Raw genomic sequence first — 22748 nt, forward strand, 5'->3', positions numbered from 1 at the left:
GCGCTAGCGAGCTAGCTACTTAGCCTGCTAACGTAACGCTCGTGTGAGATTTTGGGGATTTCTTGCTAGACGGTGTGTCACCGTGTACTCTTAACTTAATAGGTCCGACTCGAGGTGTTTTAGCTGAACAGCCAGACAGTCAGCAAACACGCCACCGGGGTCTCGGCTGGGTGCCTGACAGACAGGAGGCAGCATGCATGGGGGGGACCTGCCACTCAAAAACCCCGATCAGTCACGACGATCCTCAGCGCCAATTTGACCACACTATATACCCGAGAGGAATGCAGCGGACTACCGGAGAGGATCACATACCATTCTCTTCACCGTTGAGACTCAGGAAGAGCTGTGTCGTGGCTTTTATCCATCTATCGGCAGTGCTCTCGGTTAGCCTTGGAAGGAAAGCCCGGTGGACGTTGGAGAGATCCGCTTCGGCTGCAGCTCCAACGGAAGGTTGCTTTTTCATAATTGTGCGACTCCAGACTGACGCTGCATGACGAGCCGGCTGACTCAGCCTGCACACTGTCACATGGCTGAGGCGGAGCCACCGACCACATGTGCGCTTTGTTTGACCTCCTAATAAACACAAACAGCCAGCAAAGAGAGACATTATTTCCACTGTCGTCGTCCTGTCTCACTTATCCAGCCTGGCCGAGTGGAAACATGCTGACAGACCTGCTGTCACATTACAAATTCACTGTACAGGAACAAAAGTTTTTCTAATCAGACACCTACTGAGGGTTTAGAAACAGGAGTTTATAAGCAGCTGCCACGTCCTAAAATTCCCTTTGTCTGCTGTTTATCCTCCCCCGCATTTGCTTTAAATCCTCACTTTACTCGGAAGGCCGTCTGAGTAAGGTTTGCAGAGCATTAACAATTTGACCTTTATAAATTCCCAAAGATTTCCACACTTTTATAGACGATTAGTCAAATGCTAAGTGATGATTCAGAGTATTCAATAGCTGTCAATAAAGACTCTCTCTCCTCATTCTCATCCTAAAGAAAAAGCGGGTGGTGGTGGTCTGAGGGGTGTCACACCATAACTGCATGTTCCAAATAGGATCTGACTGAAATATAACTGGGTTTAAATGGTGGTACAAGATTAAAACATTCAAGCACAACATGTCCATTATAAACCTGCTAATGGGAACCAATACCTCAATGACCTCAGAGAGATATGACTGCTGATTGTTCATAACAGTCTGCTCCTTCTCAGGGAGATAAAGACCTTTTACAATTTCACATTCAACATTAATAAAAAAAAAATGCAGGCCCTGCTTGTCTGGAGATCTGTTTCATCTAATTGCAGTGTCTATGAGGAAGTTTCAACAAGACAGACATATACACAAGAGAGAATTAAATAGAAGTTGTTCATTTATTATAAGGCAATGAAAGAAATCACATCATACAAACAGGTTACACAGAAACCCCCAAACAGTTATCAAAATGTGTCATAATGTAGCTACAAGTAATTCAAATCCCCAAACCCCTCCCTGCCCATGATGAACCAACTGTCAAGCTAAATATTATAAAGTGCTTTCTCATTTTGTTGTATGCAATCATTACCAAGGCAAAGTCATTACAGTTTTCTGAACGTGAACCTAATAGACATTTCAGGCACTAAACAAACCACGTTAAACATCTCTGTTCCACATAGCTATTAATTTCTTATCTGTTCACAGCAGTCAAAATGAACCCTTAATGTTTTAAGAATGTGTTGATCATTAACGTATGTTCCCTTGCTTTGCAAATGTAATATTAAAATATATATAAAAAGCATCCAGCAGTTGGGTCCACGCTCTACACTGTAAGTCAGCATCTCTCGCCACCTACGGAGCTGTCAGTTCTTCCCTCTAAAGAGAAAAGGAAAGCCAAAGTTAATAATTGCTCAATTTATTGTTTTAGTTCACTGAATACCAAAGATAGACAGTCACTTAGAGGGCATTTTAATTTGTAATGCGTACTGCATATACAACAGCAGACAAGCGGTACGTTCTACAAAAACAAAGCATAACATACAGCATATAAAACAGGAAATATATCCCAAAATCCATGCCACAGCTCTTCCAGGTTAACTGCAAGCAACAACATGCAGAGGGCAACATGAACATGTTGATAACTGCATGAAGGATGGAGTGGTAAGAATATTAATTTCAGTGAGTGAAAAAGATGGATGAGTGGAGGAAGAGAATGATAAAAAAAATAAATAAAAGAAACTGCAGAAATAAAGACATGAAGTTAATGGTATTCCAGGGCCATGGCTTTAACACAAGTCCATGCTCTTCAGACATATCTGAAGGTTATTTTCAATCAACTAGAGACACCTAGTGGTCAGTCAATGCAAAACACTCTACTGTCAAATAATCCTCCAAGCTCTTTGCATTTCACACTGACCCTGGAAATCAGGAGTTAAAATGTCAAAACAAAAGAGGATAAAAAAAGAGGCTGGTAAGAGAAGAAAAGGCACTGCAGTAAGCAACACTGTAAAATAGCAGAGATGCAGGAGAGGTCTGGGTTGGAGGGAAGCACACCTGGCAACAGAGGTTCCCTGGATGAGTCCAAGACCTGGTGAAGATGAAGCCACGTCAGAATTGTATCTTTTTTCCTGCTCTTTTTCTAATCAATCAATCAATCAATCAATCAATCAATATCTCTCTCTCTCTCTCTCTCTCTCTCTCTCTCTCTCTCTCTCTCATACACACACACACACACATACATCCCTACACATCCATTCTAAGATGTCAGTTCACCTGTTTTAGGGTGACAAATGTAAGGAAATGTAAAGTATTTTAATATGAATACCGTTGTATATGAGCAACAAACATAAGAGGCCCTGTGGTTTTTAAGGTCAGAATGCCTACAAATCTGATATAATGCCACTGTAGGGCATTCTGGGTCAGGGTAGGCCAGGTCTTGGAAAACCCCTAACAAATCACACACTGGCCTTGAAAGTAGCAGCCTTTGATGTATCTCATATCCTCAGTGTGACCTCATGTATTGAGATAAGAGTTCTTATTCATCATGGAAAAATCACATCCTTAGAACATTTAATGTCAAGAAATAAAATAGTAATGACTGGGTGTTACATTTAAGGCTAAGGAGAGTGCAAATCATGTCTTTCTATTGTTGTACAGTGGAATACAAGGAGGTGACTCTCAGTGATCTTTGAAGTGCACTGACTGAGTGCAGTGATGCTGTAGTGTTTACTCAGTACCTCTAGCTGGGTAACGAGCTGAGTTTTCTCAACTCATAACTAGAAATATTAAGTATCTCTGATATATGCTGTGGGCCATGCAGCAAGTAAAAGACAGCACGACTAAAGTTTAAAACTTTCATAGCAAAAAAAAGCTTACAGTCCCAACTGAATTTTCCACATCAGGGGAAAAAAAAGAGGTGGAGCAGAAACTGCCTGAATATCATCCCCTGAGGCGTTCCCTCAGATTACTTGCATGACAAGACAGTAGCTTGGCAAACTGTAAATCACAGAAGCTATGTAGCTGCAATTGTAAGAGCAAAGGTTTTTACTGTTTTGTTTCAAACTACTGCAGACCAAGAAAACCTTGTAAAATGTTATACACAAGCAGCTTGGCACTAAAGCATGTAAGCCTTGTTCATGTTAGTAAATATTAGTAATAAATAAGTGAATATTTACAATATCCTCCAAGTGACTAGCAGCGAGCATAGGTCTTGGCAATAAGCCTTGCTGTGCACTTCAATCTTTGGAAAAGAGCTGTGTTGACTTTGGTTTCATGAGCTGGTGGTGAAAAGCTTATGTCATAGATACAAGAGGAGTGATGCTCTTCGGAAATACACTGAAACCTGTTTAAAACCACAGAGGAAGTACCATCCACAGCCACTGAGCACCACTACTTTGTCAAACCTGTACAAAAATCACTCCCTCTCTCATCCTCTTACCTCATAAGTGGTTCCTGCCCAGAACTGCTTCATCTCTCCCCGGCACCCAGCCACCACTGCTGAGGTTATCAGGGTGAAGGGCACCAGGTAGAGAAGAGCGGGCTGGCCCATCCCTGACAGCAGCATCACGGCAAATGTCAGGATCATTCCCAGCAGATAGGCTTCAGGGAATAAGAGAGAGGGGAAACAGAAACACAGAAGGAAAGAGACAATGTAAACTCAAAGCTTGCACCACATAGCGATCCAATCAGAACTTGAATTATCAGTAAGCTGCTTAATATGGAAAAGAGAAGACTGGCAACACCTAGTGGTCAGCAAGAAAGATGACATACTGTATGTTAATTCTTGCAGTGTCAACAATACCATTAAACCTATGCTTAGGAGGCCTGTAATCTTTCTGTACTGTTCTTGACTGTAATTCACGTTTACATGTGGTAATATAAAGTTATGACAAGATTCAAGACAATAATGGTTTAGATGTGAGGTACCTATGCAGCAGCTGACAAAGTAGATCTTCTTCCTGCTGTTGACCCAAACATCAAACCTGCTGCAGTAGGCCACCAGGAGACCTGTTGGACCATGACAAACACAGAGGATGACGTACACATTCGTACAAGTGTTTAGTTTTTCTTACTTTTTACCACTATGGGCTCTAATTTGTTGATAAAATGTAGTTAAACTGACTGGCGACCAGCAGCTACTGTTGTCTGTATTCAAAATGTCTACCATCAACAGTTTATGTACCCAGTAATGGTGATGGTTTTAACCTCACCTGGAACAATGATATCTCCATAGCCTAGGATGGAGAACTGCATCCCACACAGGTTCTGAGCCCAAGCTGAGAACCGTGGCACACGCATCACCACTGGCAGCTGAGAAAATAAAACATTTTAGAAGTTTAAAATGACATGAAGTGTGACAGCAGAACTGTGTGTCAGTGTACTTTGTGTTACAACTTCTCAAAGCTGTGGCTAACTGAAATTTTTTTGCTTTGTGGCAGATAAATATTTGGATATGTTGGTGTATATGGACTCAGAATGCCTTGCTGTATTTTGTAACTCCCATTAATGTCACAGGTTAATGTTTTCATTTTATTACAAAGAGACCTGGTGTTGGCAAACACATTATTCTCCTTCGTGTTTGGGAACATCTGCAAAAGTTACATCTCAAACATGAGCAAACTGCTGATCCTCACAAACACACTGTGCAAACTTTCACACAAATAACTTGCTGAACACAATTTTGTGGTGAGCACACAGGTGTGTGCTTGTAGAGTATAATTTATCACAGAAAGCCAAAAACCTACAAACATAAACTCTGCTACAGGAAGGATCCTGGGAGAAACAAACAGATTAATGTACAATATGAATACAAAAACCTTTCCCAAAACAAACAAAAACAGAAACCCCTGAAAGCCAAATCATTTTATGTAACAAATATAAATAGATAAATAAATAATGATGTATTAACATTAAAACACGACTCAAAGCTGCCGTGTTAAACATGCAAACAGCACCCATCACCTTAAAGCCCACGTGTGTGTTTCTTTCCCTTGCTTCACATATGACTTTTGTGAAAGGGCAAGGCTTTCTTTAAATAGCTAACAGCCACAGAAAAAAGAAAAATGTAATAACCAACAAAGATACACATGAACAGGGTGAACAGTGTGGGTACACACAACTGGCCCTGTAGATTATATTTCATTTTATGTCTTAATTAGTTCAAAGTATGCAGTACCCACCACCTGTTTTTATGAGAAAATGAGAATGAGAATTCTGCTCATGAGAATCTATGTGAGACCACAACATCTACAACCCTCAGCCCTCCCCACACACCTCAGGATGTAGCATTAAAAAACGAGTGGATGGGTAACAAGTCAAGCCTTACTTTCTCAGAGGGAGCCTGGGGTTCGGCGGGGACCTCCACCATGTTACCTTGTGTCTACGACAGAGCCCACCCAACCCCAGTGCACAGTTAGTCAATCCGTCTATCAATCCCCTCAGGGCATCAACAACAAGCAGAGCAAATCAGCCAAGATGTTAATAAAGCTGGTACAAACTTGACAGGGAATTCCACCAAGTTTCGCTTTTAGCTTGTTGTTCTTGTAAATTAGATGACTAACATCAAAAACTCCTGCACACTGCTCTTCTTGAACACAAATTTAATCCAATCTATTTATTCACCAGGTGATGTTTTAGTATTTAGTCTCTTAATTAAGCAAAGAATTTTCAGTTTCCATTGTCTTGAGCTGAAGAAAAGCACTGATATTCTTCAGATATAAAAGATTCAAAAAGCTGTCATAATTCTAGATATTAAAACAAATATAAAACACAGGCTGTTTCACAGGCTTTTTCCCAACCATCTCAAATCTTAGAAGCAGTGTAAAGAATGAATGTGGAATCTTATGTTTTAGCAAATATTCTGGTAAATGCCAAAAAAGACTATTTGGTGGAGTTCCCCTTACAGGAGAAGCAATGCAAGGGGACTTACCTTCTCCCCAGATGCATCTGGGCCAAGGGCAACCTGCACCATAATGCTCACCCCATTCTGTTGGAAGAGAAAGTGATACCAAGCATTCATATTATGTTAACCACATATTTATAAAACCACAAAACATCACACTGCAACAGCAGTTAGGTATGTGGAAAAATACAACACATCCAGCCCTGAGACCATAATGGAAAAACAAGAGTAAATATACCTTGGTGAAGAAAGGAGTGATGAAAACAAAGAAGACGTCATATACAAGCAGGAGGCTCAGCAGAATCACACAGATCTAGAAGAATAGAAAAGAATAGAAAAAAAAAATGACGTATTGGTTCCAGAGCTGATAAAACTGATGCAATTGTTTTAAAACTGTATAACATTACAGTTTGAAATGTTACTTATGCCTGATAAAGTAGAATAGAAAAGTCAAGTAAATGATGAAAGAAGAGGTACCTTGAAATTGGACAGAGAAATGGTCTTCATGAAGTTGAGGCAGAAAGCAATGCCAAGGAGGTCCTGCAAGATCCAGATCCATCTAAAAAGACCCAAAAAGCTCTTTAACCTTGTGTCTTAACCTCAGCATGTTTCAACTTTAACTGGAGCAGTCTAGCTCTATTAACAGATACAGCACAGAGAGAAGGTGCATCAGGTTACATCATTTTATTGATAAAACCCTGATGAAGAAAATCATGCTAAAAAGCTTGACACAAAACCATAATGTTAACATCATAAGAAAGTGACTTTGGCTTCTAATTTGTCAAACTCAGACTAAGCTGTCTGATGAGAATAACACAAGGCTGAGAATAACCTCTGCTTTTAAAGGAACACTAACCAAACTCTAACTGGGCTGCGATAATAATTAATTGTGATGCTGACGTTACTATTTAAGCTATCAATTTGTCTCACTGAACACATATTTACTGTGTATCTTAGAGGACTGATAAGATATATAAAAGCAACATGCTCCCACAGTTATTCAGTTGTTGCATACACAAGCATGTGTCACTGGGCCATCATGATAAAATAATGCCCTGCATACCTAATACCATGGCAACAGTAATAAAACATAGTACATTCACCTTTATGAATAAGGTAAGCCCTAAACTGGTTATGAAGATGTCAGAAAGTTAAATAAAAAAAGGTGTTTCAGTGTCTAAAGCATAGCTATTACAACATGGGTATTTAGAAGATAATTTTAACCAATATGCATTTCTTGCTTTACCACCAACAGTCCCCAGTGGTGGCAAAGCCATGTTTGAGTCATAAGGGTGACAGGGTGAAAAGACAGAGGGATTGTGATTGTGTGTTTGTGTCTTGCGTACTTTGACAGTACCTGTCTTCATTCCTGTACACTCCCCAGACCACAGCAATGCTAATGCACACAGCAGCCAGTAGGAGAGACCTCACAGAGAACTTCCAATTTCGGATGGAGAAGCTAGAAAAAGACACAGCCACACTCAAATAAACCTCCAGGCTCTCAGCCAGTTTGAATCACACTCTGGCAGACAAGCCCTGAGACAGACATTGTGAGTTAGGAGAAAACAGCAGGAAACATAACCCAGTTTCACATCTTCCCACTGTGACAACAACATCTGCCTTGTTTAGAAGGGAAATATGGTTACTGCAGGGAAACGGATTAACATTTACACATATTAATGATGAGCTGTTCATTGGATAACACTGACACGCATCTGTTTATTTCTTTATTTCTTTCTCTTTTCTTTATTAATCTTTGTTAAGTGCCAACACTGGTCGTGGATCTTGTATCACAATCTATTTTATATTTGTCCAACACAAGTGAAATAAGTGTGTATTTGTCTGTATGTGTGTATGTAATCTTTGTTGATGGAGGGTCGCTCATACCTCACAGTGCCACAGCCAATTTTTTCCATCACTGCATCAAGACAGCTGAACAGTGCAGAGGCAGATGCCAGGCAGAATATAGCAATAATGATGTAAACTGGGGGGAATAAGAAAAACAGATCAGATCCAAAAAAAAAAAAAAAAAAAAAAAAAAAAAACACCAGATAACATTGCATCTCTGATTACACAGGGGGCTGGTTTTCATCCCACTCACCGAGGACATTGTAGAAGTAGTACATGAGGACCAGCATCCCACACATCATGGCGACAAAGATAACCACTTTGAGAGGAGAGTACAGGGAAAGCTCTCCACTGTCTGCTTTGTTTTCTCCCCTTCCTCCTCCTCCTCCTCCTCCTCCTCCTCCCCCCGCCGTGCCGCTATTCAACCGGTCTCTGCCACAAACAGAAAAACATACAAATTGTTTTTGTGTGCTCTCCACGCCTAGTGTATTAGAAAATAGCAGTTCTTGAAAGAAGAAGAACAAGATCAGGAATCATGAACTATACTGACACACAGAGCATGGACCATACATATTTAATGCATCTTATACAAAAGCACTACAGTGAACACAACCTTTAGGAATGCATGTATTGCTGGTTGACAGTGTAATCCACATAATTATTATCTGATTAATAAATGACATTGTCCCCACATATTAACAAAAACAAGTTGATGTTGAGCTTATAGCAGCTGCAATATCTCACCTCTCGCATGCCCCACTCCAGTAGCCGCCCAAGACAACCGTGACAATGGCAATCAGTAGGATGACGGCAATGCTTGGATCAATCTTTAAGTGAGGTGGGGCATACAGCTTCACCATCATGTTTTTACTAAATGTCTGAGGACACACACAAATATTCATCAGAGCGACCTTTGTAACAGGAGTGGTAGCAGGACCAAATTCAATAATGTAAAGGCTGTCTGACCTGTTGTGCTTCCAGGAAGTCCCTGTACCTCATGAGAGCCAAAGAAATATTGACCTTTGCATACTCAGAGTCATTGGCTGACGGAGTGATCTGAAGAGCAGAATTTTTTTTTTTTAATAAATACAGTTGGTTACACTAGATAAAATTTCTTGACTGGCCTTTAGTGAGATTTCTGTTGTATTAGGTGTGGAATAGTGACAAAAAATATGTAAAGGATGACACAGTGCACCAATCATGATGATGGAAAACAAGGACATTTGTTTTACATAGAAAGTATCTATATTTAGATGGAAACCCCCACATCAAAACCACTGATACGTCACTTCCCTATTTCTGAATCACTTCTGCCTGTGTATCTTACATGTTACGCTGCTGTATCCTGACACTAAGAAAAAGATTAAAAATGGATCCTCCATAGGAGTTGGTTAGCAATTTAAAAGACATTAAAATCTTAAGGGAAATTACACCCCTTTTGTGCTTATGCTAGTAAAAAAATACAGACGAATGTAAATGTCCTACCAGTAATGTGTTGCTGGCAATAAGCAAAGTTGCAGCTCCAAGGCTCTGAGCAACCACGGCTTTCTGGCTGAAATCACAGTCCCCTCTCATCACCACCAACGCTTTGCCCTTCACCTCCTCTGGACTGATCCCTGAGCCATTACACAGCACAGTGGAGGTCATATTCACCAGTGGGTAATTTACCTGGAAAAGTGAAAACAATAAGAGATTTAACACTGTGAGGAAAATGAACTGTTATTTTCCCACCATAACTTTGGGAAAGGAGTCACACTTTGTTGTAAATACTTTTGGTAGTAAACCAACTCTATTTACAAGGCAGGCTGTAAAATGGTAGTAAGTGATATTTTGGCATTTGGGATTATTTATGTTAATCTCAAATTTGTTTACTCCACTGGCCACATTGCCAGGTAACCACCTGCTGCAATTTTGGCTGTAACATCACAAAAATAGAACTAAATATATAAGAAAAAGGGAGGAAATGGATTAAAAAGCCAATCAAAGTCAGATATGCTTCTCAGCAGAATAGTGCTCAAAAAAGGTTTGAAAAACTTACAGCAGCATCAAGGGTTTGTGGCAGGGGGGTCCAGGAGTGGTTGTGGACGATACAGTACTCCCTCTCTGTGCTTCCATCTGAGATGTGCAAAATTGCTTCTTGGCAGTTTATCTTTTGGGAGAGAAAAGTTACTCTCTATGGTATCAGGCTAATTTTAAAGTACTGAAGAAAATATCTGAACCCAACTAAGCATACTAAAAGGGTGAAAAGAAAGCATCAGGTCAAGATACCTTGATATTTCATTGACGCATGCTGTGTCTCAGTAGGCATGGTGCTTTGAATATCAGAAAATTTAATCAAACTGAACCATTAAGCCTGTTGGTGGTTGAATAGACACTTTAATCCAACCAAAATGGGTTTACGGTATGTATGATGTAATCAATTTGACTTTTTTCATTAAACATGTCTAGGTTACACAATTATGTAGCTCAAACATTATTCACATGACTACAATTTAAGGAATAGTTAGGACCTGTTCTTCATTGAATGACTTTAAATGTTAAATTTTAAATACATTTAAATGTTATTTGACTTTCAAATCGATGTCTACTGAAGTGTAGAAAAATCAGACTAACTTGAAGACATCGTTGAGCCTCCAGTAGACTTTTGTTTTTTCATAGTTTTATTTCTTAGTGTTAATTGCAAATCATTAAACCAGTGACTGTACTGCGATCACACAATGCCTCAATAAATCAAGATAATGATCAACAAATCACTAACATCCTCTCAATAACGCAACAATAATGCAGCGCAAACGCTCATTTTCCAGCTCGAACCGCACTAGCTGAGGCTAACATGAGAGCTAGCGTTAGCTCGCTGACAGCAGCCATTTGTCTCGTCGTATATCGGACAACACGGTCTCTCTGATACAGCAGAAATAGGCTCACAGTATTGACCACACACCAAGGACATAACTAAACGAGTAAACAGTACTCCCTGCATGTTTTTCGACAAGTCAGCCTGTCGGGCCCGTCAATCGCTGACACACACCTCGTCCAGATTCAGTCATTATCGTTCACTAACTTACCTTTGATACCATGAAAACGACCGACAACAGAACGACTTTGACAGCTCTTTCCATTGTGGTAACATTCGCTCTTTCACAGAGGCTGGGGGCATCAACATAAATTGACTTCTGTATGGCACGGAAACACTTTTTTTATTGACTAAGTTACTCGTATCTTCATGTCAGCTATTGAGCTTGGCAGCGGCTGGCAGGGACTTCCTGTGTTGGCTCGTGACTCATGACGCGCTGAGCCGCTGGTTTCTGTTTCACCTCACAGCGTCTCAACAAGCTCTACAAGAGCACGCGCTGGCCTTTAATCAACTCAAACAAGCATTACCACCGTGAAAATACATTGCGTGAACACTGTGTAGCTAATTCAGCCGGCAGTGTCATTACAATGTGACATAGTTGTATTAATGACTTAGAAAATACTTGGGCGTCATGGGTAGCTTGCTCATGCATTGGCATATTGGGCACAGGCCCAGGGGCCCAAGGTGACAGGGAGCCCCTTGGCCAGGACCTTTGTTTGAAGTGACTCAGCTATATAGAGACTCAATACGACCACAAAGACACACAAATTGATGACAAAGAGATGGGAAAATGACCAAAAGCAGTCACAAAATGGCTACTAAGATACAGAGAACAAAAAGATTAATCTCTTTTTGTTTTGTGACCACAATGAAATTACACTGCAAATTGTGGGTTATATTATGAAGTTTTACCAATATTTTTAGCCTAATGCGCTTAAATTATCAAAAGTTCACAAAAGACCTTTTCACAGCAGATGTTTTCAGTTGACATAATGAGAAAAGTACAGGTATTGCTAACATTAACAATCGCTCTGCTCTGCTTAAGTATCCCAGTAAAACCCAGTAAGTCCATGATGATCTCGCCCTTCCAAGTATTTTCAGGTTTGATATCAAACTCTTCAGTCCATGTCTTTCTTCCTCCTTTCTCTCCTCACTCTCTCCTCTTCCTCCTACTCCTCTACATCACTCTTGACTTTCTCACCTCTCCCTATCTCTTTTGTCTTTTTCTCCCCTCTTTTCCCTATTACTCTTTCGTTCCTCTCCTTAACCTCTCCTTCCTCCTCCCTAACCATTTTTTTCTGTCCTGTGCCTCTCCATCCTCTGCTTTCTTTTTTCAGTTTTTCTACTCTGTCTGTCCTCCCCATTGCCTCTTCTTCTTCTTCTTTCTGTCCAGTGGTGACACTTTAATATACATATGTGAATACGGTGGCATACCCAAATATTTGATGGACTTTTGGTCTCCATTTAAACAGGAAGGTGACATAGGAACGATGTAGCATTAATTGTGTATTTTTGTTATAGTGACACAGTGCATATTGATCTCAGAGAGAAGTGAGCAGAAACATGGTGGAGTAGTGGACAAATTCACAGAACAGCTGTTTGAGAGGAGATCACCCATGGAAGAAGTACATAATATTATAGCCATATTCAGCACAAAAGAAATGTATTTAATAAAGTGCTCAGAGCACAGCCACTGATGCAATTGTGTTGAGAACCTCTTTCAAAAAAAGAACATGACAGAAGCAAAAGGCCATCTGGTGGATGTAGTGTGCTAAAGCAGTGCGCACACTGTATGAAACCTGCCTCTCCCTTTAACATGAAAGTGATTAAAGTGAGGCGCAGTATCCGCTGGTGGATATGACCTCCACTGTGCTGTGTAACAGTTCAGAGATCAGTCCAGCTGTGGTAAAGGGCCAAGTGTTGGTGGTGATAAGGGGGGACTGGGATTTCAGCCAGAGAGCCCTGGTTGCTCAGAGGTACAACTTTGATCATTGTTGCTTCACACAATTTTGGACTCCAAAATTGAAACAGTGACATACACATTGACGTGAGGGTGAGTGAAATACAAGGCAGTCACACCCAGAAAACCAACAGCTTGTTTTGTGCTTGACTTTTTTAAGCTAGCGCAAATGAGACTGTTGATACAAACGCAGATGAGTATGCAACATTCCCACAATCACTCCTCCACTAAATGTGTGTGTGTGTGTGTTTGATGCATGTCTCCATGTCAGATCAGGATTTATGAGGCCGTTTTGGCACAGACTGACGGACGTAGAGAGGAACAATCTGCATCACTCCAACATTTTCCATCTGTAAACACCACAAACACTGAATTCAGTCGACGGTAGATACAAAACCCAGAAACTGTCTAATGAGACCGCGCAGATGTGACACAGGCCTTCCCTGTATAACAGTTACATGTAGTTCATTACAATACCAGTATGATGTTTTCCATACTCTGATACTGAGAAATATTGATGCTGTTTGTTATATTAGCCAGTTGTAGAATCAATATTCTATCACAGGAAAAGACAAGAGAGGCCATTAGGTTTCATACTACAGAGACATGAGCTACATATGAGCCGAAGACAAAAGTGTTAAGTAATTGAAATAGTAACATGACATGTTGTGATTTACCTCCATAATTAATCTGTATACAGTGTTGTTTGCTGTATCTATTATCAGGTTCTCTGTCACACCAGTTTGTGAATAGGAAAGGTGTGCCATCAATCCAGAACCAAGCATTTTCCTAGACCATAGAACAGATGTACAATTTATTAATGTGGAGTAAAACATTATTTAGATCATTGCTGTCAGACTTTGTGTGATGAGAAATTACCTCTTGGCAATCCGAACCTCCAATCCATGCTTTTACATCCCGTGAGAAAAGATTGTTTTGCCTTATCATTCTCTGAATGGTATGGTACTCCTCAATGCTGTGTACTGATGCAAGGTTTGCATTCATGGACTGACAGTTTTGCTAAAGCAGAGATAAACAGAGTTAAACAGAGACAGACAGAGTGACGTTGCCAAGAAAAAAAATCATGATTATTAGGAATGCAGTAATTTAGAAGATGACAATGAACTAAGTGTACATGTCAGCACCTCTAGAGCAGTTTGGAAATGTCTCAAATAATCCTGATTACCTGAGACTTGGCCCAACTCAACTCGCTGGAAACAAAGTAGAGACAGTGACCGTTAAACGGAGTCCAGCCACTGGGACAATTTGTTGATATAGAAATAGAGACAGTAAACTTCCCTAAAGTGGTGTTGAGAGACAATTCTTTTGCAGGGGTGTTGATAGGGTTGCCTTACGAAGACAAACAGAGAAGAATAAGAAATGTTTGATTTCACTGCTCTGCAAAGGACATTGTATTCCCTTTGGAGTGAAATGTGTCATATGTTTTGCTCATTTATAGCTACACACACACACACACACACACACACACACAAAGCTTAAACACTCACCACACTCACCATTGGTTATAGTTAGACCCATCATTGCACAAAAAAGTAAAGTCGCAGTCAGCATCCTCACGGTGGAGATGATGCAGATATTGACGATGATGATTACCTTTAGCAGGGGAAAGACAGACAAGTTCCAAGAGAGTTGTAGTAAACCTCTGGAAGAAATATTGTCTCTTCTTTCCTACCAGTGTGACTTCCTGTGGAGCTACTGAAGACCTTTTCTTGACTGGTATCAACATTATTTAGCTATGCATTCATTGATAAAAAAAAAAAAAAAAAAAAAAAAAAAAAATCTGTATCAACAAATCAAAGGGCAGCACATGACACACTGTTGCTTCAAATGTAAATATTGCACAGGAGTGATTCCGGGCAGCCTGTTACATGACCAGTTCCAGTAAGGGCTATACTTGCATGGTAATTGAAGCAAATCATTTTTATTTTAATTCAATTATAAATCATAGATAATACAGTATTAGATCAGTTGATAAATGATTGCACTAACAAAGCCTCTATATGAACTGTAATCGCTTATTATTCCTTAACTTTTCAAATATTTTCAAATTACACTGTCTGGTCTGATCAATGTTGCCATGGATACTAAATGATCAGTAAACTGCGTAACCTGTCATCATTCTGGGTGAGCGTGGCTATTTATAGATATGAGTTGGTCTACAGTATCTTTCTACCTCGCAAAAATTTCTTTTAGTCTCATTTCAGGTAGCAGTCCTATCAGTTTTTGAATTTAATTTAAAGCTGCACAGTCTTTGTTTTTGTTTTACGGATGCAATATTGTTTTGATTCACACTCATCTCTTTCTATCTTCCACAAACAAAACTCTAAAAACCACGACCTTCCCTGCATCACATGGCAGACAGACACAGTTAGAGATTAGGTGGTGAACACAGCAGAGCATCTAACAGCTAAAGAGCCAGATGTTTCCTCCAGGAGCTGGTAGAGACCAAAACAGAGCTACAAGGAGAGTGAATATTGGACTTACATTCATCAGGTGGCTGGAAACACAAATCTGATCAATTACCCTGCTCCAAATACATCATCGCTATCTGAATATATTACTTTTGCTAACAAAGGGTTTTTGTTGCAAGACGTTGCTAAGCAACTGAGCAACCATCATGCTGCTGGTACCAGTAACATCAGGCCTAACCCATCAAACAAACCAAACACACTTCAGCTGTTTTGAGTGAAGCATATACATCTGTCTATAACATCACCAGTTCAATCCCTCAGCTCACATTACTGTGTTTACCTATCTTTGCTTGACAGGTCTTTCCTCGAAGCCATTACTCTTCACAGGAACTGGCTGCAGTGTTGTTATCTCACATACACAGGAGAACCTACTTTCATTTCATTTCTTGTCTCTGTTCTTACCTGGTGCTGCTGTTGTTCCATGATGGTGGCCTTTACAGCCTGGTCCCATGGCCATGTCCTGAATGCAGGCGTTTAATCTATATTTAACAGAAAATCATTAAAATAATGTTTCTGCTAGTCCATTTAATTTTCCTCTCTAATACACTACCAGTGCGTATTACAGTATGTCCTAATAAAACAAACCAAATATCCAGGAAAATAAGATTTCAATTCTGAATTATTTTTGTTTGTGTTGTGTCACAGAGCATGTATGATGTTATAATATGAATCACTTCATGGCACACTGTAGGTCTGCAGTGTTGAGTATTTTTATAGATGTATGACGTGTTTTTCATACTGTACACACTTGTCACTGCTCATGCCCTCTCGCTGAATATTCCATATACTTAAGTAGCCTTATAATGTGCGTATGACTAATGTAAATCAACCATTCAGCGTGAGGCGACCAAGGGTGAAGATACGTGCTGTCATCTTTTAATGGCGATCTACCCTGTGATGTCATCCAGTATACTCCTCAGCACCAATTAGCTAAGAGCCAATCTGCCCGCTTGACCGAGATGTAATCACATGCCTGTTGAAGCTGATATTTCTAATTCATCAGTTTCACATGACTGCTTTTTCCACAGACAGCTGTAAATGCTGGAAACTCTAAAAGCATTATCAGTGCCTAAAGACTGACAGTCAATTAGCTCAAGTGCAGATCAGTGCTGCAAGATTTGACTCAGGATACATACAGTATTATGTTGGGGTTTAGTAGGAATTAATGGGTTAAATGTAGCACATCACCACAATAACCATGTAAAAACGGGGAAATGTGTACAGCTGGAAGAATGTATTTAGTGTGGATTACCCACATTAATTTATCAGCAGTAATTTTTGTGTCCTCTCACACATGCAGACTGATTTGAATATTATCTGAGCCTTTTTCAGTTTTCCCATATCGTCATATGAATAAGTAAGCGATATCTGCGGATCTGTAATGGATGAATATGTGAGCAGAGAAAGTTAGAACTGACCATATGGTGATGGATATTCACATGTATGTAGAGATGTCCTGGATCATCCCTGAAGCCCTACAGCACCAAAACTTGAGATTAACACAGCAGCTGCTTTGCTCGCCTTGTTTGACCCCGACCCGCGCACCCGGCTGCTGCAACAGTGGCTTGGGGTTCTTCCTTTGAAATGTGAAATGTGTAAATGTAAAAATGTTTCTTTCAAATCTGCCTTCCCGCTGAACTTGCCCTCAGACTGAATGGCTACTGCGGTATTTAGAAAATAACTGTCATGTTGTTCATAATGCATTTTGAGTGTGCAATATTTCAGATATAAACAGTCACAACACAAATATCTATTGATTAATGCACAAATATTCCCCCGGAATCTATTCTGGGATGAGTCTGATGTAAATCAGCAGTGAATTGTTATCCATTTGTATAAGTCTATTTGTATGCAAATCTAGGTCCCACAAATACATACTTTATAGATTGCTTAACTAAACCAAGAAGAGACAGCTGAACCATACACACACACACACACACACAAACACATATATCCTGCTGATAACTTTGAGAGCCATGTGGTGCAGATTGATTTATGCTGATTTCCTCTGGGTGCATCTCCAGAACGTCTAAAAATAGGGATTAAAGAAGAAAAAATGAATCTATCTTGAGATGATGAACATATCATTCATCACAGCTCTGCTTGCCTAATTATTCACTAAATGATACTGATGAGAGTTACAACAGGGGGACAAAGAGCAGCAGTATACTGTATATGGAACACAACTGATTCTTACACAGAAATGCTGCTCAAATCAATTAAATTTGTTAAAATTTTTTCTAAAATAAAATTCAGCAAAAACCTGATTTTATAATTTTTTATTGAAAGACTTAGCAAAGTAGCTAGAAATTAAGATGTAGACTCCGATATAAAAACAGGGATGAAATTGTAAAATACTGGCATAAATGAAACTTTCCTCTTCAGGAGGAAAGAATAATAAAAATAGAATAATAAAATTTGCCTACTGACATGTTATACCTTAGGTTGATATGTACAAAAAACAGAGTGTAAAAAAAGATAGTTCACTGTTGTATAGGTGCTAATGTGCCAGACTTGGACATATTACACTGTAAAAGTAAGAAAAAAAAACTCTTCTAAGTAATGCTCAACATTACTTGACTGTGCTTGTGAAATATATAAGTGATATATAAGTACTGGGTTTTTTTTGTTGTTGTTTTTTTTTACATGGAATGAAAATAATACTAGAAATAGTGTACAGTGTGACGGTTGTGTGATGAGATCTCCTGCCTCTTTTAACACACAAAAAGAAAATTAAGCCCCCGCCGGGCATGGATCAGTGCCTGCCGGAGCCTTCTCCCCAGTGTCAACTCACCACTGTGAGAAAATAGGATAAATGTTCCTTTTAAACTAATGGTAGAGCCTTTCTCTGCTGTATGCTCTCCACTTAATGAGAGCACAGAGATTTCAAACTGAGGAACCAGTGAGGATGGGTATAGCTCCGGTTCAAGAAATTACACTGGTCCAGCTGAGTTCATAAAGTGTCAGCATGGCCTGCATGTGCACATCCCCTGCATGTGTTAGTCTACCGATTCATCCTTTCATTGATTGTGAAATTGGTTCAATCAAGCTGTTTACATGCATCAGAGAAGCTTCTATTTCCATTGTCATTTTGCATAATTGAATATATTACCATACTCACTACTACACTCACAGTTTTTTCAATGTTGACGTTGATACCTCAAGTACAAAATGGACTAAAATGTCTTAAAATGATCAACAGTAGTCTACATAAATCAACTGAAAGAGACTTGAAACTTGCTGTAGACTGGTCAGTCCATCACAGTGTTCACACAGGGTCATTCAGCAAAAAACAGGTGAACATTTGCCACAACATAGTGCAACATCATCTGGCAAAACAGTGAGGTGGCTTTGATGAGGAGCCCCCTCAACAGATATACATAACTCTATTAAACTTTACAGAACGTGGAGAAAGCAGAAAAAACACCCTCCATTACATGTCTAAACACCCGACATCAAAGCTCTTTTCCACCCATCACCACCAAAATATGGTGCAGTGATACAAGGCCAGGCCAAATTACTATTGAGCAAAGTAACCACACAGAAATAATGTCTTTTCAGTTGCTGAAAAATTAGAAAAGAATGTATGATCCTTTGTAATCACATTCTCTCTCTCTGCTACTATTATGAAAGACTATAATTATCTCTGTTGCTCACGAGTACAAAAGCATGTGTATGGTGTAGCTGGTCAGCAGATGGTCGGAAATATAGATATGTGGGTGTATAGTGGTCACATTACCATTAGGAACAACAGTATTGAGGTGATATGATCACATCTTAAAATACAAACTTCTAGAGAAATGGCCAGTTTCACGCAGTTTCATCAACAAGCACTCAGATAGTTCTCCTTTCTTTCTTTTTTCAGGCTTAAAAACACAATTGGCTGCAAATTGAAGACATGACTTCCCTTCAAGAGCTTGCGATGAATGACGCCAGAAGACCAGGCTGACAAATAACAACATGTTTTGGGTCAGCATGTTCCCTTCCTTCCTGGCTGTAACTTGAACACCACATAATCTAACCAAAATTGGAACCAGGGAAATTAATCCAACTCAATAAATCATAGAAGATCCTGCAACACGCTCACAAGGTCATTACAAAGGAAGGGGACTGAGTTCCTCAGTGTCAAAGTGTCGGATAATGTTTTCTGTGCATACACACTGGACGTTTGATCTGTTTTTGCTGCATGTTTAGCGACAGTCAGAGAGGGTCAAGCTGGCTGGAAGCAGAGCCAGTAGACAATCTCACACTCCTGAACAGCGATTGCGAGTACATTGTGCATAATGACTCTGTTAGTGTTGCCTGATTAACTGATTTGTTTGTCCTCTCTGCTCGAGGGACTGTTCATGAATGGGATCACAGGGTGAAGTTTGGTAGGTGTGAAAAACATTAGGTTCAAACACTTAAGAAGGTGCACAGTGATACAATCAGACAGTCTGTATACTGGACAACAACTAAATATAAACCCCCTATAAACAGAACACATGTCTCTCACATGACCTCAACCCAACAATCAAACAACATTTATACTCCACAAGAGTACTACAATTATGTTGAGAGCAGAGTCGAAGTTTTGTTTGAATAAGCCTGGAGACATGTTCACCAACCTTCACCTCTACTATGCAGACACTCCAGTCCATATTTCTCTGTGCAGGTATAACTCTGCAAATGATTCAGAGGATGCTGCCTCTCCATTTAATAAAATATCCTCCAATTTTGTGCTCTATTTTCTGATCACATAGCAACAAGAGAGACAGGAGTGAGAGGGTAAAAAGACAAACTTAATTCTAGTCGTATCCTATATACCAGGACAGATTTACATACAGATAGAGGTACTGTAGTTAAATGTAGGGTGTACATGTCATACAGTGAACAAATGACAGGAACATAAAAATCAAAATTGAATAAAGGACAAAAATGGGTGGAGCAAATATTAAGATGATAAAATCAATCATCAAAATAATGTATTTTTAAGCAAAAACAAACAAACAAAAAAACAAAACAAAACCAAAATAAATAAATAAATAAATAAAACAAGATCAAATCTACAATGGCACTGTCTGGGCAAGTGCACAAGTCAAAAGCTCACTTTCACCAAACTCTGCAGGTGTGAATAGTCAAGCCTGCATTGCCTGCGCAAGTGTGAAAGCCTGGGTGAAATAAAACTAGAGTAAAAAAGAGTAAAAAGTAAAAAGTATGACGTCCGATATTTTTTCATATTTCTGAAGAAAAAAAGCTGTTAGCATCCGGCGGATAAACAGGGACAGCCTTTGCTGTACTCATGACTCATCCTGCCATTTCAACCCACAACCTTTAAATCTCAAGACTAACACTAAAGATTCAATGTGGAAAAAAAAAAAATAATGAGAAAAGTGTGACTCAGTAGAACAAATGGCACTAATCGTACTGTACATACCGGATATTAACCCTGCTGTATAACTGCAGTTCAAAACCTCCAACAGGTCGCAAGATAACTCTTTATCATTGTCCCTCACAATGAAATCAAGGAGCCTCTGTCTGTCTGTCTGTCTGTGTGATATTAACTGACTGCAAATTGACAAATCCTTCAATCCATCCTTCAAAGATTCATATCACTGCTCCTTTTCAGCTTGCTTAAAAGAACAGTGATAGATCCTTCAGGTGCACTGCAAAGTCTATTACAGTTGCTCTCATTTGGCACTGAAGGTTTACTTGATACCTCAATAAATTGAACATAAATAAGAGGAGTGTGCTGTGTGAATGGGGACATAAACTCCAAACAGACTAGTGTAGAGAGTAAACCAGAGAAAGAGGCAGACCAAGCAGCATCAGGACACATCACCAATTACTCAATCACTCAAATGAGATCACAGTCCAGCACTGGCCTTTATACAGTATTGACAAAAATGACAACAACTACCCTCACTATGAGAAAATGTAGCTCCTGAAGTAAAAGAGGTGATTTAGGATCAGAGGGATTTGATTAGAAGATTGCTTTCTGTGTACAGCTTCTTTGCCTCAAACACAAACATCATTTTATTTGTATGTTCATTATAATTATGGTAAATGAGTTTACTTCCAGCTACAGTAGAGTTCACCCACTCTTACAAGGAGAAAATTCAACTTGACATTGATGATTTCAGGTAATTCATCAACTATAAGACAAGACAGGAGAGACAGCTGTAATTCATCACCCTTTCTGAGCCCTGAATTTGTCCTCTTCTTTGCTTCAGTTTCTCATACAGCACCGCCATGTAATTGACCCGTGATTATATAATTATAGCTTGTTGGTGGCCCTTTCTCTTTTGTATCTTTACATTTCTCAACTGGAATGGATAAGGAGGAGGAATGTGCTGTGAGAAGTTGAAAGACCACTTTAATTAATCCCTGTCACCTCTCCACCTTGTCTTTACCATGTGCTTAACTTTCAGTGAGACATTACCATAGAAACGGAGCCCAGTAGTTAGGTTTACTCAGACATACACTCATCACACTTATATTCTTATTCTCTGTAGCTATTTTATTAGACAAAACAGATGGCTCTCAAAGAGCATGGTTCGCTTAACATAGCATAAAAACTGGAAACAGGAGGAAACAGTGAGCCTGACTCTGTCTAGAAGTAACAAAATCCTCCTTTAAGCACCTCTAAAGCTCACTAATCAACACCTTATATCATGTTTGTGTGACTGAAGTGACAATGTGTAATTTTAATGGGAGGGCCGGACTATTTTTATTGGTCAGGACCAGTAACTTCCTGGAGCCTCTGCTGTTTTTCCTACAACAACTGCTCCTAACCAAAAAGTAGTCCAGCACATAACACTCCCCAAAACAGAAAATGGTGTGTTTAAATCCATTTAGAAGTTTTGTCCCTTCAACTGACAAGCCTCTGAAACTGAAAAAGTCACTCCTATGTTCCCAGATTCCTATGTTCCCTGACTCTATGTAGCACATAACGGGAACCTGAAATAGATGTTTCCCAGCTGTTCATTTAATATGACATGAGCTGTTGTGGGAACTCTTTTAAAATGGTGTTAAATGGATTTTCTGTTCCCTAATGTGCTGTATGGCTTTCAGCGTAATAGGCCTACATTTGAGGGAACTAATCAGATGGGTTGAGTTTAGGGCTGTTGTGGTTAGATTGCTGTTTTGAAGCCTTGTTCCAATAACCAGACTGGATAATATACATATGATTATTAGTATTATTTTATACTCAAAACAGGTCAAATTTGACCCAAGACAA

The 22748-nt window shown here is 39.5% G+C and overlaps 3 protein-coding genes across 8 annotated transcripts in view; all 3 read right to left on the reverse strand.

Moving 5' to 3' along the window:
- Positions 1 to 617, reverse strand: part of trpm7 (transient receptor potential cation channel, subfamily M, member 7) — a 48074-nt gene extending 47457 nt beyond the window's left edge. For 3 of the 5 annotated variants that reach the window (XM_051077195.1, XM_051077191.1, XM_051077189.1), the window contains exon 1: positions 313 to 605. In XM_051077195.1, coding sequence (XP_050933152.1) covers positions 313 to 315 — 3 coding nt within the window. In that variant the 5' untranslated portion in view covers positions 316 to 605. Of the gene's footprint in view, positions 1 to 312 lie in introns of all 5 variants that reach the window. The other 2 variants (XM_051077204.1, XM_051077214.1) reach the window with 2 other exon arrangements.
- Positions 618 to 1353: 736 nt separating this feature from the next.
- On the reverse strand, positions 1354 to 11768 carry zgc:123258 (uncharacterized protein LOC641502 homolog). Its single transcript, XM_018666718.2, has 17 exons — positions 11289 to 11768; positions 10262 to 10372; positions 9709 to 9891; positions 9190 to 9279; positions 8968 to 9101; positions 8477 to 8655; positions 8263 to 8359; positions 7733 to 7834; positions 6853 to 6934; positions 6614 to 6688; positions 6403 to 6459; positions 5800 to 5853; positions 4685 to 4784; positions 4401 to 4481; positions 3913 to 4073; positions 2529 to 2562; positions 1354 to 1850 (listed from the first exon to the last, which is right to left on the reverse strand). The coding sequence occupies exons 1-17, from the start codon at positions 11340 to 11342 to the stop codon at positions 1810 to 1812; spliced, it is 1635 nt and encodes a 544-aa protein (XP_018522234.1). The 5' UTR covers positions 11343 to 11768; the 3' UTR covers positions 1354 to 1809.
- Positions 11769 to 11901: 133 nt separating this feature from the next.
- On the reverse strand, positions 11902 to 14800 carry LOC108876911 (type-2 ice-structuring protein). 2 transcript variants are annotated; one of them, XM_051077250.1, is made up of 6 exons: positions 14731 to 14799; positions 14555 to 14651; positions 14224 to 14387; positions 13917 to 14057; positions 13715 to 13826; positions 11902 to 13387 (listed from the first exon to the last, which is right to left on the reverse strand). In XM_051077250.1, exons 1-6 carry the CDS (start codon positions 14782 to 14784, stop codon positions 13317 to 13319), a joined length of 639 nt encoding a protein of 212 aa, XP_050933207.1. In that variant the 5' UTR covers positions 14785 to 14799; the 3' UTR covers positions 11902 to 13316. The 2 variants fall into 2 exon arrangements, with proteins under 2 accessions (XP_050933207.1, XP_050933211.1); XM_051077254.1 differs by lacking the exon at positions 11902 to 13387 and adding an exon at positions 13550 to 13593 and having other exon boundaries at positions 14731 to 14800.
- Positions 14801 to 22748: the final 7948 nt, after the last annotated feature.

Source organism: Lates calcarifer, linkage group LG2 (genome assembly GCF_001640805.2).
Source record: "Lates calcarifer isolate ASB-BC8 linkage group LG2, TLL_Latcal_v3, whole genome shotgun sequence".
In the NCBI taxonomy this organism is placed as follows: Eukaryota; Metazoa; Chordata; class Actinopteri; family Centropomidae; genus Lates; species Lates calcarifer.